General features: G+C 39.9%; 2 protein-coding genes and 5 non-coding genes across 7 annotated transcripts in view; 6 read left to right on the plus strand and 1 right to left on the minus strand.

The window, feature by feature from the left end:
• Positions 1-18,655, minus strand: part of LOC134743744 (uncharacterized) — a 467,732-nt gene that overhangs the window by 286,801 nt on the left and 162,276 nt on the right. The window lies entirely within an intron of this gene.
• LOC134743795 (intermembrane lipid transfer protein Vps13) overlaps positions 1-18,655 on the plus strand; it is a 90,157-nt gene that overhangs the window by 31,449 nt on the left and 40,053 nt on the right. Inside the window, exons 20-33 of the mRNA XM_063677456.1 lie at positions 735-840; positions 1,778-2,010; positions 2,656-2,811; positions 3,334-3,573; positions 4,689-4,904; positions 5,392-5,664; positions 6,930-7,096; positions 7,559-7,689; positions 7,992-8,158; positions 11,253-11,414; positions 12,203-12,422; positions 13,041-13,187; positions 13,937-14,133; positions 18,103-18,240. Of these exons, the coding sequence (XP_063533526.1) occupies positions 735-840; positions 1,778-2,010; positions 2,656-2,811; positions 3,334-3,573; positions 4,689-4,904; positions 5,392-5,664; positions 6,930-7,096; positions 7,559-7,689; positions 7,992-8,158; positions 11,253-11,414; positions 12,203-12,422; positions 13,041-13,187; positions 13,937-14,133; positions 18,103-18,240 (2,553 nt within the window). The remainder of the gene's footprint in view (positions 1-734; positions 841-1,777; positions 2,011-2,655; positions 2,812-3,333; positions 3,574-4,688; positions 4,905-5,391; positions 5,665-6,929; positions 7,097-7,558; positions 7,690-7,991; positions 8,159-11,252; positions 11,415-12,202; positions 12,423-13,040; positions 13,188-13,936; positions 14,134-18,102; positions 18,241-18,655) is intronic.
• Positions 6,201-6,362, plus strand: LOC134743813 (U1 spliceosomal RNA). The gene has a single exon (XR_010128043.1). It is a non-coding gene; the product is annotated as a U1 spliceosomal RNA (small nuclear RNA).
• LOC134743816 (U1 spliceosomal RNA) lies at positions 10,495-10,660 on the plus strand. Its single transcript, XR_010128046.1, has one exon. It is a non-coding gene; the product is annotated as a U1 spliceosomal RNA (small nuclear RNA).
• Positions 14,574-14,735, plus strand: LOC134743820 (U1 spliceosomal RNA). The gene has a single exon (XR_010128050.1). It is a non-coding gene; the product is annotated as a U1 spliceosomal RNA (small nuclear RNA).
• Positions 15,193-15,316, plus strand: LOC134743817 (U4atac minor spliceosomal RNA). Its single transcript, XR_010128047.1, has one exon. It is a non-coding gene; the product is annotated as a U4atac minor spliceosomal RNA (small nuclear RNA).
• LOC134743814 (U1 spliceosomal RNA) lies at positions 16,463-16,624 on the plus strand. The gene has a single exon (XR_010128044.1). It is a non-coding gene; the product is annotated as a U1 spliceosomal RNA (small nuclear RNA).

Consider the following 18,655-nt stretch of genomic DNA (forward strand, 5'->3'; position numbering starts at 1 on the left):
GTGTGCGATAACTCTAAGAACGGTACTAGCTACTTTTTATGTTATTTTTTTTTATTATTACAGCTATTCTTTACCTGAGCGCCGTCCGGCCGCTCCTAATGGCACGTTACAATTTGGACCTAAAAGCTTTTAGACCTGAAGGTCTTTTTCGAATTGACCAGCCAAGACATACTCACTCACCCGCAATCAATGGTCGGCCTTCTAGGGCCCGCGCCGTAACTCGATATTTAAAACAAATTAATAACTATAGCCGGTCAAACAACTTTGTCAGTAGAAAAAGGCGCTAAATTAAAATTTTCTATGGGACGATTACCCTTCGCGCCTACGTTTTTAGGGTTCCGTACCCAAAGGGTAAAAACGGGACCCTATAACTAAGACTCCACTGTCCGTCTATCTATCTGTCTGTCACCAGGCTGTATCTCATGAACCGTGATAGCTAGACAGTTGAAATTTTCACACTTGATGTATTTCTGTTGCCGCTATAACAACAAATACTAAAAAGTACGGTACCCTCGGTGGGCGAGTCCGACTCGCACTATTCCGGTTTTTTTTTTAATTTGCCGCTTTTTTCTATTGACGGAAATGGCTTGACAGACTATAGTATGAAATACATAGAACATTGTCCTAATTCTAAAGATAAACTGTTCAGGCATCTTAGAAAAACTTGGTTTAATTGTAATTTGTGCTCTATGCCGTTGGTAAATGAGTGTTTCTTAATTAAAATTTGTTTGTAGACGCGGTTGCAGAATCTTCAAAGCACCGTTGATAGGGTCGCTAACGCCGGACCATTGGAGACTATTGTAGAAGACGAGGAACTTCTCTCTGCAGTAAAATCTAAAGGTAACGCTCATACGATAACGACTGGTCTGGCCTAGCGGGTAGTTACCCTGCCTGTAAACTTCAGCAGTGTGAAGCCGATGGTCCTGAGTTTGAATCTCGGTAAGGGCATTTATTTGTGTGATGAATACAAACACTTGTTTCTGAGCCATGAGTGTTTTCTATGTATATAAGTATGTATTTATCTATATAAGTATGTAAATCTTCGAGCACCCCATAGTACACAAGCTTTGCTTAGTTTGGGGCTAGGTTGATCTGTGTAAGATGTCCCCTATTATTTATTTATTTATTTTATCTTTACAGAAAAAGTTAGGCCATTATATATAATAAGGAGGTCTTCAGAAAAGAGAGTACAGCTTACTTTTTTCGGAAAACTAGCAACGTTTGGGCTATTTCTACTTAGAACTACGAGGACTATCGATTGAAACAAAGAAAAAAAAGTGCCCAGTTTTTCATACACATTTTGAGAGTCAGTTTCGTGATGCATTTTTATACATTTTGTATGGAGCGTCACAAATTTCCTTTAAAAAACAAAAATTTCTCATAGATGGCGCTACTAGTATCTTAATAATTTTAATTTCTTTTATTTATTTCGTTAATTACCAAGGTTGTGGGCATTTTTATGCTAATTGTTGTGGTTAACATATTATCTAGTGACATGAAACAAGGTATCTAAAACAAATAATTCGATTCTTCATTGTTTTTTTTTCCTACCACCATATGGCCCGCTTGATGGTAAGCAGTCACCGTAGCCTTTGGACGCCTGCAACACCAGAGATATAACATGCGCGTTGCCGACCCTTATAAACCTAGGTACACTCCTTTTTTGAAGAACTCCATCTGTAGCCCCCCTTGTTCTTCCCTTACCGTTAATTTTTCATTTTAAGTCAATTATTTACTCTTCATAAGCGATATTTTAATAAAGAACAAACTTTTTCAGCCAGTATCGCAAAACAGACACGCAAAAAACAAGTGGAAACCATACAACTGAAAGTGAACGTTAAGATCGGCGCAGTAGAGATAGAATTCGCAACGGACCGACGTCGTCTGAGCTTAGTTCAGCTGCAGAAGGCTGCTGCTGGTCTAATATTGAAGAGCTCGTATACGCAAGTGGATTGCGCTATTGCTGATATCAATGTAAAGGATTTGAATCCTGCTACGATTCATAAAGATGTAAGTATATTAATGTCCTAGTTCTTAAGGGGCCCACTGACTATCAGTCCGCCGGACGATATCGTCCTGTCAGTTAGAACAAAAATTTGGCAGTTCCGAACAACTGACAGGCCGACACCGTCCGGCGGACTGATAGGCAGTGGGCAGTGGGCCCCTTTACATTATAGTAAACTTTTTGGCCTAATAGCACTATTTATCCGAACGAAGTATCGAAACGAATCGCAAAAATATAACATAATTTTATTAATTTATTCAAACTTTATTGCACGATATAATTTTGTCAAAATTGTTGACTTAATGCGTCAAAGCATTTTCTACCAGTCAACCATTGGGTCAAACAGAAACTTGTGGTTAGTGCAGGATTGAAGATATCGTTATCTCTAAATTATCGTTATCTCTAGATATATTGTCACTTAAATTTGCATCGTTAATAAAAACATGCAATATAATTCATGACTAAGTTTTTTTAGCGCTCACTTAGATTTTATATGGCAAAAATAACGACCCTATAACATCAACTTTTTATATTTTTTCCTTATGCAGTATTTTTAGGACTTTAAAGAGGCGATGAGGCTAGTTCCTGTATTTTTTTAAATCTAGACCGTTTAAGAATGTTCATAAAACACGTAATATTTTATATTGCAGATATTAAAAGTCCTAGGCGGAGACGTGATGAACGTCCAAGTGGTGATGTACAACCTTGAGCAAGGCAATAACATCAGCGACGTCAACATGAGCGTTGACGCGCAGATCAACTGCCTTAGGATAGTGTTCCTCAATTGGTTCGTCAATTCTATGCTGGTAGGTTGACTGTAGAGATTATCACACATTTATTCATGGTCATTATTAGCCTCTTAGGCTGGTGATAATACTCGTATCATTATTATATACCTATAGATAGCAAAGATACTACGATGTATAAGATGCGTAAAAACAACACCATTAACGTCAACATGTCCGTTGACGCGCAGATTAACTACCTGAGGATTGTGTTCCTCAACTGGTTTAATTGTAGTTAGACTTGTGTTACTCCCTTTACATGTTCCAAGTATGTTCGCGTAGCTTTAGATTCTGCTACTAGATGTCGCTAGTAGTTCTAAATTGTTCGAATGAAGATTCGAATGTTTGTTTTTATTCATAAAATTAAATGACCATGCCGTTAAAAATCCTAATACTTCTTTCACTGATAACGATCCTTAACAGCTTTTAGTCTTTAAATGTATTTATGTAACAAAATCGCAGTTTGCCGACAGTTTAGTGGCGCAAGTAGTACTCGTGCTCATTTGATTCGTAAATATTTAATATTAATTTTCTATATTTCAGGAGTTTTTAAATAATTTCCAAACAGCGCAACAAGCTATAATAGAGGCGTCATCACAAGCCGTCGAGTCAGCTCGCGCCAACGTACAAAACGCCTACCAGAACTCCACTAAACTGGCGTTGAAAGTTCGTCTGGCGGCCCCTATTATAGTGGTGCCTGAGAACTCGAAAAGTAAAAAGGCGCTGCTTGTGGATTTGGGTAGGATGACGCTTCAAAATAAGTTCGTTGATTTGGAAGTTCAGGTAAGATATGGTCATGTAGATCTTTATACTTCATCATCTTCCTCAACAAACGTCCCGGCTTTTCGCCACGGGTTATAGAAATCTGGGGTCCGCTTGGCAACTGATCTCAGCTTGACGTAGCCACTAGATTTTACGAAAGCGACTGCCATCTGACCTTGCAACCCCGAACGGAAACTAGACATTATTGAGATTAGTTATTGGGATTGGGTTTCATCACGATGTTTTCCTTTACCGAAAAGCGACTGGTAAATATCAAATGACATATCGTACATAGATATGGATAAGGATTCATTTTAGCTAAAAAATATATGCATGTATAATTATGGCTACCGTTTTTGTGCTCACCAGTTGGCGCCACTGTAGATTTAGGTCCAGAAAAACAGATCTAAAAATTCTTCTATGCTTATTTTTATAAAATCAATACGTTGTAATATACACAAAAGTATTTTAACGTCTACTCGTAAATGTGCCATTTTTTATACCTGTTTAATTTTGCATATATTTTAGTTGGCACTTTTTTAAACCACTAACATTTAGTGGAAATCCGTGGTCTCTGCCTACCCCTCCGGGAAATAGGCGTGATTATATGTATGTATGTACTAACATTTATTGAGCTATACGACATTAATCAAAGATGGACAAAGATTTACCATAATTATGAATAAGGAGTGAAAATTACCGATAGAAACGCTTGAAACCCCCAAAACTCCTATGCATTTGACATTTACACTAGCGCCCCTAGCGGCGAAATTAAACGCGGTAGCCCTCATCGCTAGATTACATTTCCATTTATAAAACTGTGTGCGCTCACTAGATGGCGTTACAGGGCTATAATCATATACGACTCATAAAATGGGGTTGGCCGGTAGAAATAATTAGCAGATGGCGACAGCATAGCTTGCCCTGTCAATCCCTAGAATTGTGTCAAATTTTTGTTTTTTTAATGCCCTGGATGCGAGTCCTTTAAGCCAAATCTCATACAAAAAGGGGCAAGCTATGATGGCGCCATCTCTGCAAACCTTTGACAGTTGCCAACCCCATTGGGACTGACCCAAACTTTTGGAACCCCATCTCCAACTTCATTTGTCTGGCTCCACAATATCTTTTTATTTCAGAATGTCAGCAACAAAGTGACAGTAGACGAACTAACACTGGAGTTGGAAGACATCAGGCTTTCCTGCGTGAGCCTAGTGGACGACACGACGGCAGTCAAAGATGAACGAAAGCTTCTGAAACCTACGAGCTTAAAGTTATTCGTAAAGAGGAGCCTCTCGACTTGGTACGAGCCTCTGCCAGACTTGGATTTATCAGGGAGACTGAAGACTATTTCGGTAAGTTTATAAACTGGGAAATGAGCTTTAGTTTCTTAAACTTACGAGCTTAAATTTGTTAGAGAAGTCTCTCTACCTGGTACGAGCCTCTGCCTGACTTGGACTTGTCAGGGAGACTGAAGACTATTTCGGTAAGTTTATAAAAGCACAGGGAACTGAGTTTTGCCCGCGATATCACGGCATGCATATTCGATTTCCCTTTCTATTCCATTATAGGATACTTTCTGGGATTAAAATTATCCTACGTACTAATTGAGGTAACAAGCTACTTAGTCCGTGATTAGCTCCCATCATATTTCTTATTTTAGTAGTTTATGGTCTTAAGTAGCTAGCGCCGCTATTTTATTTAAGAACTTTCCTTTTTTAGAGACGAATAATGGCATACTGATAATTTGTGAAACATAAGTAAGTTATCATAGAGATGGCAACTATAGAAATAAGGTTTTTAAGTTATACTTGATAGTAAATTAGAACATTAATTTTGCAGATCAGAGTTGGCCACAGCGACTACAGAAGTATCATGAAAATTCTCAACCAGAACCTTCAAGAGGGGCAGAAGACGGAGGTCAAGTCTCATGCCAGTGTCCCAAAGGCGACGTCTAAAGCGGCTGGAAGAAGTATGAGCAAGCAAGACGCGCGGAAAACCACGATAGCTTCTGTTGAAGCGGTGAAAGATTTGGATGTCAAGAAACCGAGGACAACCATCAAGTTTGCCTTTACTATGGATAGTTTTGTCATTGACTTGGTGAACACTAGCTCTGTGAGTATACACAAACTATAAAAAAAAAATATAAAAAAAATAAGTGCATTCCCGTTGCCAGGAAGGTTTTGGCCTTTGGGATTATACTGAGCAACTTTTACTATGGGACCAACCACGAAATCGCGAAAACAAAATTTACCCTCCCATAGAAAATGGACCAGCCAAAATGTATGAAACAGCCAATTTTTTTTCGCGATTTCGGGGTTGGTCCCATAGTACAAGTTGCTCAGTGTAATACCAAAACCTCCCCCCTCCCTCCCTCATATTTACTTACTTACTTACTTACTTACTCCCTGGCAACGGAATTGTACTTATTTTTTTGCCATTGCTCAAGTTACTTTTCGTTTTTGGTTTATGTAAACTTTGCAGTTGATATCATAACACTATCATAACATCCCGTCACCGTCCTGTCTGTACAAAAGTTAGTTCTAACATTTGCCGCTAGATGTCGCTGTACTCTCCGCGTCGGAATCGTACATCGCGGTGTTAAGATTTTTCTACGATTGAGGACCCTCGTGGCGAACTGTAGTGAACTCATACTTACCTGGCATAGGGGATACCGTGATCAAGAAGGCGGTTCCCCCAGGGCGAGACTCTTCCATTGCACTGCGGTTGGGTTGACCCTTGCGATTATCCCTAATGTGGATAACTCGGATGCGTAATTTTTGGTAGTGGGGACTGCGTACGCGCCGTCCCCCCATTTTATCCCAATCCCAAAAGTATAATTATTGTTTGTCTGGTTTGACTGGTAGTCTGGTACTGTACCGGTTAAAATATTTTAGGGTTCCGTACCCAAAGGGTAAAAACGGGACCCTATTACTAAGACTCCGCTGTCTGTCTCTCTGTCACCAAGCTGTATCTCATCAACCGTGATAGCTAGACAGTTGAAATTTTCACAGATGATGTATTTCTGTTGCCGCTATAACAACAAATACTAAAAACAGAATAATATAAATATTTAAATGGGGCTCCCATACAACAAACGTACGCAGTCCCCGCGTACGCGCTGTCCCCCCCACGAATGCTCGAATCTATCAATCAGCACCTCAGTAGTCTTCATCAGATATATCGGAGCGGCCGAGGTGCTCAAAAATATCTGAACACGCACCTAGCGCCTTGACAATAGAGGCGTGTTCAGATATTTGTGAGCACCTTGGCCGCTCCGATATATCTGATGGCGACTGTACAATAGTACGTATAATTTTGAAACCACTTTAAAAAAATAAGAACGAATGACACTTATACGTTGATCGTATAACTTTCAGAATCCCGTACCAGGAAATGAAAGCGACATCGAACTAGCGCGCCTCTGCCTAGCACTGTTCTCCGTAAAAGGCCGCATGTTCTCTGATAACTCAATAAATACATCGCTACTTCTAGTGGACTGCACTTTAGACGATACCAGGCCCGATCGTGGCGAAAAGTTAACCAGGTATATAAGATGTCAACATTTGATTGAAACTCGAAGTTCGTAAATGTCTATTTCAATGATTTTATTGTACTTTATACATTTGTAGTTGGTTCATGTCTTCTGACTATGATATGATAGCTAACAATGCCTTATTTAATTTTTACCGATCCTTTATTTGAATGTAACATATAAAGAAAGGACGTATACCCCGAGGAATTTTGTACATTGATCTGCCTGTTCCTATCTATTACACGTGCATAATTAATACCTGTCCCGCTCGCACAGTGCCATTGACAGCCGGCATTCTGGATGGGGATGGGACAGCAATATAGTTAATACGCGCGTGCGACAGAGATAGGAACAGGCGGGTCGATGTAAGAGATTTCTCGGTCTAAGCGTCTTTTCACCCTAAAATGACAACTACATATGTTTGGAATAAATGTTCTTGGTTTTTAGAATCATTTATATTTATCATGCCTTCAGGTACTTAGAGCGTCGCCGAGAATCTGGCGATATGATGCCTGATGCTACAAAGGAACCCTTAATGGTAGCCCCGGATAAGATAAGAAGTATGATCGACATCACATACACTATGAAGAATCAAGACACATACAGTAAGTTTAATTTTTTATAAAAGCGAAAACTTTGATTTTGTGAAGTATTCTCAGAAATATGTTCACTCACAATTTAATTTACGCAAAGAATAAACCGAAATAATTTCGTTATTTAAGTCGTTGTCGTAAAAACGTAATTTATTTACTTAATGCGTTTTTTGTAAACTGTACACAACTGTGCAAGATTTACTTAAGATTTTTATTTATCTTAGTGTTCCTTCGTTTAAAAATACTGATTTTCTGTTTTTTTTTGTCAACATGCTCTGTTCATAGTTTTTACATTCGTTTCTTTCTCATTTCAGTCGACATAAGGGTGTTTAGCTTCAATCTCATCCTGGCCATGGACTTCCTGAACAAAATAGCGGATTTCATGAAAATAGGACTAGAGGAGGAGGTTTCTGACGATTCCTTGGAGGAAGCCCCTGAAAATGAGTCCCCGCACGTCGTGACCAAGCTAGAGAAGCCCCAGGTTGGGACAGTAGTAAAATAAGTTTTTGTAAATAAAAATTGGTACAAGCTTTTATCGCTAACTATACTTTTCTTTCAACAGGCATTGAATACTTATCGTGATAATTCTAACAAAGTCAAACACAATTAGGTTGCATTGTTTTATCACGGAGTTCCTATAGCCACCTACTGTGCCCCTCATTAGATCGGCTCGATGGTGCCATAATATTGCATTGTCATTCAACTTACATTATGTATGTGACGTTTGAGCTTAGTTTAGTCAGAAGTGGGTCTAATTTAACTTGCAAGAACATACATAAAACATTGCAAGTTAAATAAAAGCTTGTAAATGGCACTCGTTGATGCGACAAATCGACAACTAATTTAAAAACGGATTTTTGATTCCATTCCATCGTTTCCATTCTCCTTTCCATTCTATTGTTTCATGCATGGGTTCATGGATTCTTTTCATTGTTTTCTTACTGTTTTATCTAAAGACCGTCTGTCTGGGGCGTTACAGGACCAAGCTAACTCTGCACAGATTGTTCAGTTACAGGGTGACACTGTGCCACCATAAACGTCGATTTCCTATGAAAATATGACGCTTATAGTGACTAGTGACACTGCCACGCTCTGTCACTTCAAAGTTGGTACAGAGTTAGGTTAGATTCTCTAATTCAAGATGTTATTTAATGAAAGAAAAGAATGTTACAAAAAACATTGTTTTAACATTTGCCGTTAGGTGTCGCTGCTCTCTCCGCGTCGGAATCGTACATCGCGGTGTAAAGATTTTTCCACGAATGATGACCCTCGCTCCGTACTGTAGTGAATTCATACTTACCTGGTATGGCGGTCAGCAAAATATTATCGGCGCGTGTCGATAACTTAGTATAGGTTAGAGCACGCGCTGATTGGATTAAGAAGTCTACCCGTCAACGGTACCTTTTACTCACCCAACCACGTTTCCCTAAAGTGGTGGTGACCCCGAGTGGGGTTCCCACGGGGACCGACGTGCACGGTTGCCACTTCGCTACAGTGGTAACCCGCCGAAGGAACACGCACCTACTGAGATGTCTACACGAAGAGCTCCAGTGAAGAAGCCATGGAAGTAAGTGACTGCGACACTCAATTACTGTTCGAGAAGGACTGACAAAGCGATCTCGTCACAATTTGGGTTCAACACCCTTCCGTCATCTCACAAAATCACCAACACTGTCAAGAAACAGCGGCAACCTCCATTATATTCCGGTTTCCAGATTCTTGAACCACAGAACATCGTCAGAAGCAAGAAGATCGAATTACAACGAGCGTAACATGACCTCGCTATGGCACCAGACATCCACCAGTGCTTTATGGCAAGATGATCCTGATTAATCCTGATGTGGCACGCAGCAAACCTAGCGACCCGACTACTCTACTCAGCTCTCCTCTACTAGTCGTCGCCCTCAACGCTCGCCTTGTCGGCTTTGAGCACCCCGCTCGCCACAATGGCTCGAGATTCTCCGCTCGCCACGCTGGCTCTGAGCACCCTGGCTGCACCCTTCATACGTCCGCCCAGACGTATTAGAAGACATCGGCACGTCTCCGTTTCTTCCAAGAACGACAAGTTTAAGGAAAGTATACAACGGGAAGAACTGTAACAACGCATCAGGAATATATTCAAGGAAATTCACGCCAAATTGCAAATTAATTAAATGAAGTCGTGCCTTCTTACTAAGCTACATATTATAATTGTTTTGAAGCCGCACTCAAAAATGCAAGCAGGCACAATACGCGACACGCGCGAGGAAATTATTGTCAACGCAGCACGCATCGAGACATGCCGCAGCAATTCATTTTCAAGTTTACGGGCGCGGGGCCGTGATTGAAGTTATAACGTCGTGGAAGTTAAATAATCGTATCGTAATCGTAAACAATAATCGTATCCTGTTCAGGACAACTCCTGCGAAGGACCTGGTCGTCAACCCTACCGGTTGACTAAGGGGGGAGTACTATGGCGGTCAGCAAAATATTATCGGCGCGTGTCGATAACTTAGTATAGGTTAGAGCACGCGCTGATTGGATTAAGATAATGTCTGTACCGCCGTAGATTCTTCTTCTTTGTTTGCCATGCCCTAACGGACGTCGGCGACCACCTTTGCCATCTCTCTCCTGTTCTTAGCCATTTCTGCCAGCATGGCTGCGTTATCGACGTTCGTCCATTTTTTTATGTTGTCAAGCCAGGTGACCCTCCTTCTTCCCCTTCCCCTTCCCCTTCGCCGTAGATTAGAGATGTATAAAACACTTGATTATGATTTATTAAATCAGTCTAAGTCTACCCGTCAACGGTACCTTTTACTCACCCAACCACGTTTCCCTAAACCTGGCATAGGGGATACCGTGATCAAGAAGGCGGTTCCCCCAGGGCGAGACTCTTCCATTGCACTGCGGTTGGGTTGACCCTTGCGATTATCCCTAATGTGGAATTGTGGATAACTCGGATGCGTAATTTTTGGTAGTGGGGACTGCGTACGCGCCGTCCCCCCCTATAAACATGAAAGTTTTCTCTAAAGTCTTAACCGATTAACAAAAGATGAATGTTTTTTTTTATAATAAATTTTGCTGGTTTTTTTTTTTCAATTTCATCTGGAGACTGAATACAAAAATCTCTGTATGACCTAAAATAGCTAAATACAATTTACACACAAAAAAACTATGTGTTAAATTTGAATTTTGTTTATTGCGTTCATTTACGTGTTACGTAGGACTTATACAACATTCAATTCAAAATTACAGAAAGCTAAATATCCTTGTTCATAAAACTTAGCAAACCTCTGTTAAATTTACAATAATTACAGATATGGATAGGGACAACCGTTGACCAACGGCTGGTTACATTTGACGACGTTTATAAATAAAGCCATATGTCACTGTCACAGAATAAGTAATAGTATTATCATACAGAACGGCCACGCACCGCCCCGACTCGAATTACCTCGCCCCGCGATAGCAGATTGACGGCCGTCTGCTGGCCGCTCAGTACTATTTTTATTTTAAGCAACTTACTCACACATAGAAACACAAGTAACTTTTGATGTATAGCGTGTCCGCCTTGTGACTTTGGGTTGTCTTTCCAGGCAGTAGTGGTGAAAAAGAAGCCAACGTCAACCGTGACACAACCAGCGGAGCCGCAGCCGCAAAAGTTGTCCATGATGACAGTCAACATAAAGATAGAGCAACCCGATATCATCTTGGTGGAATCTCTCGAGCAGAGAACATGCGATGCCTTGGTGCTTAATGTGAGTATACCTTCTTGCAACCATATAAGGTTTACTATTGATCGGTGTTAACCTGCCATGCATAAGACACATATACTCACACAGCGACAGCAACAGAAGCGCGGGCGCGGCCCGCACCCCACTGTTCAGCTAACTAGCAACGCAATACATATAGTATATATCTACCATGTAGTTTCTTATTAAAAGTTAAAATTTGGAAACTCCTGCGTTATTTCTCCACCTATGTCCACCGCCCGCAACTAGAAGTCGCTCCTGCTTCGTCAATCGGCTAAGTCTGTAATTTGAATGTCAAGTATAGCCAGCGTTACCCGTGTCAAAGAAGCTGTCCATTATGAGGCATTATGACCGTCAACATAAAGATCGAGCATAATATGGACATTATCCTTGTGGAGTCACTCGAATAGAAAACATACGATGCCTTGGTGCTTAATGTTAGTACGTAACAAATTTTGTATTATTTTACGTTGCTTTTAATATTCTTTGTCACCTTCCGTGTTTTTTTTAGCCTGAAGATCTCATCGGAAACCAGCGCTGGAAGTCGCCAGCAGGCCATTTTTTGGCTCTTTCTCATTTCTGTAATGAAATACCTGTGTAATATAGACAGACGGATATGAAACTGAGGGTTCCGTTTTGGTCATTATTGCTACGGATCCTTAAAAATTGGACTCCGATAAAAAATACAATTTTACATTTACACATAAAACTTTATTTATCACTATCACTATCACATACTATGACAGTGTTTGCTACTTATTCAAGATATTGTATGAGCATGTCAACATTTTCAGATGGAAGCCCGTTTTAAACTACGCAAGAATGAAGAGCGTATGGTCGCCGACGGCGGCATCTCCGGCTTGCAAATGGTCATCCGCACTCTCGGAAAGGTGGAGAAGAACCACCGTTATTTGCTCGAACCGGCTAATTTGTCTTTCGCATTGTCTCAGCCGCCGAACTGCGGCATGCATGTTGACGTCGCTATATCAAATATAAAGATCACCGTGTCGCCCGGTAAGTGAATATATACTTCTTATGTACACTCAAAACAGGCTCTGTTCGAGTTGTATAGAAGAATCAGCGTTACCTTTTCGAAATTTGATATTTATCAATTTATCATTCTCATTGAAATGCAGTAGGTATGCATGTTGATATTGCCGTATCGGATATTAAGATCACCATGTCGCCCGGTAAGTGAATATGTTGTCTTTAGATTTGTTAGACTCGACTGTCACTCGAGGCTCTGCCTTAGTTATATAGAAGCCTCAGCGTTACCTTATTGTTCTGTCCTCTTAGTAGTCTTCATGAATACGAGTGCTGATTGAAAAGTTCGCGCCCTAAGTATGAAAACAAATTCAAAGATGTGCACTAGTTACATCTGAGTTCTAAGGCCATTACACCATTTTTGAAGATGTTTTCCTCCAAGCCTTCAAAAAATATGGCCAAACCTTCCACCTCAACCTGGACCTCGACGTCATGTGACAATTTCTTAACTCTCATATGTTTTTTTAATAGTAGGGAACATGTGCTTAAAATATTTAATTAATCATACTATTTTGCACTCATTTCAATTTAGTAATCGTTAGCGCAATCACTTATGTATTTCACAGCAATTTTAATATATATTTACAGATATCATAGCACTATTAAACCGCGTGATGGCAACCATGACCAGCTCAGAGGAAGACAACACGCAGCAAGCTGATAGGATCATTATGTACTCTCAGCTGTGGGACATTGCGCCCTTCAAACCGAATACATATTGGTTCTTGAAAACTGGTAAGTTCTTGCTTTTTCATATTGCACATGCCAGAGGCATGGAGGTTGAGTACCTTCAATTTCGGCTTCCTCCACCATTTGCTTTGCACGGAGCGAATACTAAAGCGGGATTTACATTACGAAATTAGTGTCATGCATGTTAAAATCAGTTTCACGAAAATAGTTTCGATATATGCGACTGTTGGTAAAACTACTGTCACGAAATCAACTTCACGCCACTAATTTCGTAATGTAAATCCCGCTTAAGGCAAGTCAACAAAGGCAAGGCAACGCGGTACAGTTAACGCGGAGGAGGGTAAAAAAAGTGTGGCATACTGATACAACATGCAACTCACTGGGTCGTCGTGGTAAAAATGATAATAACAATTTGAATTACAATTATTTTATAAATTTTAAATGTTTTGATAATCAAGTAACATACAATTCTATTTTGAATCAAATTTTATGGTAAAAATTGTAAAACTATCACGTATACTGGATCAAGTGCTTGTTGACTCCGCTTAAATACGTATACTTGAGTATATACTCTTATATCATAAACAGCGGTAAGCTCCTAGAATTCTAGATTGCAGAAATAATCAGAGATTTCGCCAGAACAAATCCAAAATTTTATGGAACTACATTAACAAATAAGGACGTTACGTTCCGTTGTACTTTTGAAGCGCACTCCTCGCCTTCGCTACTTAGGAGGTTTCGAAATTATTCGATGATTTTCGTTTGTTTTATTTAAATAAAGTCTAATCTTACAGAGCTGGCGGAAGAAGCGATGGACCTAGAGGAACCACAAGAACTGGTAGTAAAAGAACAGCCACCGACCGACGAGATTTGCATGTTGTCCAGTCCGTCTATCGTGCTCTCGTTAGAGATGCAGATTGGTACTGAGACTATCCCGGTGCTGGTTATGCAGGCGTCGCTTACTGGGCAAGTCAAGGACTGGAGTTCTGATGTAAGTAGAATAATAACTTTTACCAAAAAAAATGTGGTTGTCTTGAAAGTCGGTTTACGGACGATAATTTTGCATGATAACGTCATAAGAAAACATTGATGAAAAATTCTATACTTTTAGTTACGATGGAGATCTGTCCACAACGTTTCCATGGAGATCTGTACATAACGTGACACTTTTTCGTGCATGCCACCGGTGTTCATAGATTTATAAGACGTTATCACGTCAAAAATTACTAACTAGCAACTAGACCCCTGGTGGTTAACGGTTAACGTATTAATGGCGGCAGCTTGGCGGCAGGCGGCAGCAACGAGAGGCGATGGAAATTAGTTCTAACATTTCATGGTAGATGTCGCTGCTCTCTCCGCGTCGGAATCGTACATCGCGGTGTTAAGATTTTTTCACGAATGATGACCCCCGCTCCGTACTGTAGTGAATTCATACTTACCTGGCATAGGGGATACCGTGATCAAGAAGGCGGTTCCCCCAGGGCGAGACTCTTCCATTGCACTGCGGTTGGGTTGACCCTTGCGATTATCCCTAATGTGGATAACTCGGATGCGTAATTTTTGGTAGTGGGGACTGCGTACGCGCTGTCCCCCCCATGAATACTTGAAAACTAGATTTACGGAGTTGCATGTATCGCGACACCCTTGAAATTTCATGGTCCATAGGTTTATTACGGTGGCTGCTTACCGTCAGGCGGCCCGTACGCTTGTTTGCCACCGACTTGGTAACAAAAAAACGTGTTTGATTGGACACTCATTGGTCTCATTACTAACTCTTACGGCTCTCACCCTCTTAAAATTGCTGCCTGGGTTTTATAAATAATTTAAGATTTAGGTTTATGAATGTTTACATTTCCTTACAATCACCGCGACTATAAAAAAGAGCAGAAACATTCAAAAGTTTGTATTTATACATAAAACAAGACTACATTTTTTTTATTTCATTCAACCACTTGCCAAGATTTGTCGCTAGATGTCGCTGCGCGTTAGTTAGCTCGCGCTATCGTTGTGTCGGCGCAACTGCATGGGACCGGCGCGGCCGCCGTTCTGTAACTTCCTTGTCTCGGGGAGCATAGTGCGCAGTGATCGTAAAGTGAGAGCACTGATGCTGACACCCACACATATCTACCCGCGCCCGGCTGCCGACAGGGAGTCCGAGCGCAATTTTTGATAGGCCCCTTTACTTTATAGGGGGCCAATTACGATTATTAAAATGAGAAAAAGAATTGAGTCGATAACCGAACCGAATCGATTGGAATGGGGTACTTATTTTTTTTTATTTTATCAAATTTTAAATTATATTAATAAAAAAAAAATTACAGTTTGGTTTTAGGGTTCCGTACCCAAAGGGTACAAACGGGACCTTATTACTAAGACTCCGCTGTCCGTTTGTCCGTCTGTCTGTCACCAAGCTGTATCTTATGAACCGTGATAGCTAGACTGTTGAAATTTTCACAGATGATGTTTTTCTGTTGCCGCTATAACAACAAATACTAAAAAGTACGGAACCCTCGGAGGGCGAGTCCGTCTCGCACTTGTCCGGTTTTTTTATTATTCCCATATTTTTTTTATAGTTTCCAATTTATTGTGATAAATTGCTCTTTTTCTATCTATTTAACAAGATTTAGTTATAAAATTCAATATGTATGTGTCAACAACCCATTTGCTAACTTTTAAAATAATCCTTAATAAGAAAAATAATCAATAGAAGAACCATATGCCATATTCGTCGGTAAGTCAGTGTCGAATGGATTTTCTAAATTTTGTCCGTTTCGAGCGAAAGTATTGCATTAATAAAGAACTGTAATGAAATAGTACATTGTGTCACAAGGGAGCAAAATGACATATTTACGGCGAGGGCGTACATTTAATCCTTAACGAAGCGAAGGAATCTAAAATAGAAGCCCGAACGTAGTGAAGGATTCAAGTGTTTCACACACGCACTGCTTCACATCACCTATAAGGAAATCATTAAGAAAAAGTGTCCTAGAACATAAAAGTGGCACTTTGATCCCTACTAGCAGGGAAGAAAAGTGCCACTTTGATCCCTTCTAGCAGGGAAAAAAGGGCCACTTTGATCCCTTCTAGGAGGGAAAAAATCCCTTTTCGAATAGGTGATGCCGATGTGAAAAGGTTTATGATTGGTAAAAAGCATAAATTAAAGGTTTAATGCAATGTCATCGAACTAGTCGCTGGCCTGCACAGAAGTTAGTTCAACATTTGCCGCTAGATGTCGCTGCCCCCTCTACGTCGGAATCGTACATCGCGGTGTTAAGATTTATCCGCGAATGATGACTCTCCCTCCGTACTGTTTCGAACTCATACTTACCTGGCATAGGGGACACCGTGATCATGAAGGCGGTTCCCCCAGGGCGAGACTCTTCCATTGCACTGCGGTTGGGTTGACCCTTGCGATTATCCCTAATGTGGATAACTCGGATGCGTTATTTTTGGTAGTGGGGACTGCGTACGCGCCGTCCCCCCCTTTAAACTTGAAAAGTAGTTTGCAAAAATTTGTCAATATAATCTGCAATAATATGACAACTTTTACGTTTTTTTTTTCGAGTTGACGATGACCTTAGGTTCATTCATCTATTTAGTTTAGACATTTAAAATAACGCACTGCGTGTGCTATCAAAATCGTTGCAGACTTATCTTGGTCTAACTCGATAATATTCTGAAATATAATAATTTTCTCATATGTGATGTGAAAAGCAATACGTGTTAAATACATGGCTACCATTAGTTAGCAAAATTTTTTCCACCTTAGTTAGGCGTTAAGAGCCCGGTAACGATTTTGGAGCAAAAATGTTAAATTGATATATTTTCGTTGAAATTATACACACCTAAATAACATGTCTTGTTTAGTATTAGCGCGTCTTCTCATCTTGCCTTTTAATAATGAGGTCTCGAGCGTGCGTCACCGGTAATATATGAAAAGAAGGGGCAGTTTTTAAAAATTCATCAAAAAATTATGGTGGTAAATTATACAAATTGATGTATAAGAACAGTTTCAGCAAATCTTGTAGATTGTTTAAGTATCAAAATTATGTGGAAATTAAGTAGATTTTCAGAGAAATTGTCACTTGTTTTGAAGTAATTTCTGGAGAAAATTGATTTCGTCTAACTTTCATTTACACTACTTCAAAGTCATAATAATAAAGATGTAGTCTGTAAAAGGTGGAGTACAGGATATGTGTACTACAAAATTACCATTTTTAGCCGTCCGAACTTTACGAAATTTACAAATAAGAGCGACAAAATCAGTGCTTTACGCGCGTTTACCTAAATGTCCATCAGAAAAAAAAACATTACTAATTTAGTGAGTCTGTTTTCAAAAAATTGATCTGTAAAACGGCAAGATGAGAAGACGTGCTAATAGAAACCAGTAGATGTTATCACTACTTATATTGACCGGGATATACACCGTGATTACCTTTTGTATTATTTATGAGCTCCCGATATTTCGACGCAGTTACATGCATCATGTTCACGGGTGTCTGAAGATGGCGGGTGGGTGTCAAAGTTGTGTAGACCGCGCTCGGCAGTACTTTTTATTTCTTTTACCTATCAAAAGGTGTACAATTTCTGCGACTAAATCTATCAATTTTACATTTTTGCGACTACCATCGATAACGGGCTCTTAACACTTGAATCTCTCGACTCTACGCTCAGGATTCAATACCAGGATTCAGTCCCGAAATCGAGACTGCAGTGTTTTTAACTTTTTAATTTTTGACTGACCATAAACTAAACACTTCGCGACCAAATTTTTAACTGGCAACGTCGACTTTGCCGTCTATTTTTGAGAAAATGTTTGTTTCAAAATGCGTACCGTCTAGTTCAGCCTCTGAGAATATCAAGGTTTGGATACCTATCCTATAACGATTTTATCCTATTTATACGTTCTGTATACGTTCTGTATCGTAAGAAAATGAATGTGAATTATTTAACATTGCAGTTCTACTTGGAGTCGACGTGGGCGATGCAAATGTCGTACTACAACCTTGGGCGTGCCGTCTGGGAGCCGCTGATAGAGCCCGTCGAAGTACTCAAGGATTACTCATACAAACATGTTCCGTGGGAACTAAAGATGGAGGTTAGTTGACGAGACATTTAGTTTTTAGCTTTAAGGCTCAAATAGACGCTTCGGAAATTCGCGCAGAAGTTTCTTTATAATGGTTAAAATCATTTATTTACTTAATTAAATATACAGAGGTACTACAATACAAATTCTAAACTAAATTAATAACTAGCTTAAATCTAAAATAGGCCCTTGAGGCATTGTACGAAGGATGCTGGCAGCATTTCCTCGTTGTATCGCAATGCTGATACGTTGTGCGAGGAAGCCGCCAGCTCTTCGGTCACCAGTTACGTCAACCAGACGCTTCGCGATTTAGTTTTTTTTTCATTTCCGATTAATGTTTTGAGATTTAGTGAACTTTATGAGTTTTATGACTTATTTTAATTATTTCCTAAAAACACCGAAAGCAAATTTTTATTTTTTAAAATTT

This window comes from Cydia strobilella, chromosome 8 (genome assembly GCF_947568885.1).
Source record: "Cydia strobilella chromosome 8, ilCydStro3.1, whole genome shotgun sequence".
NCBI classification, from domain to species: Eukaryota; Metazoa; Arthropoda; class Insecta; order Lepidoptera; family Tortricidae; genus Cydia; species Cydia strobilella.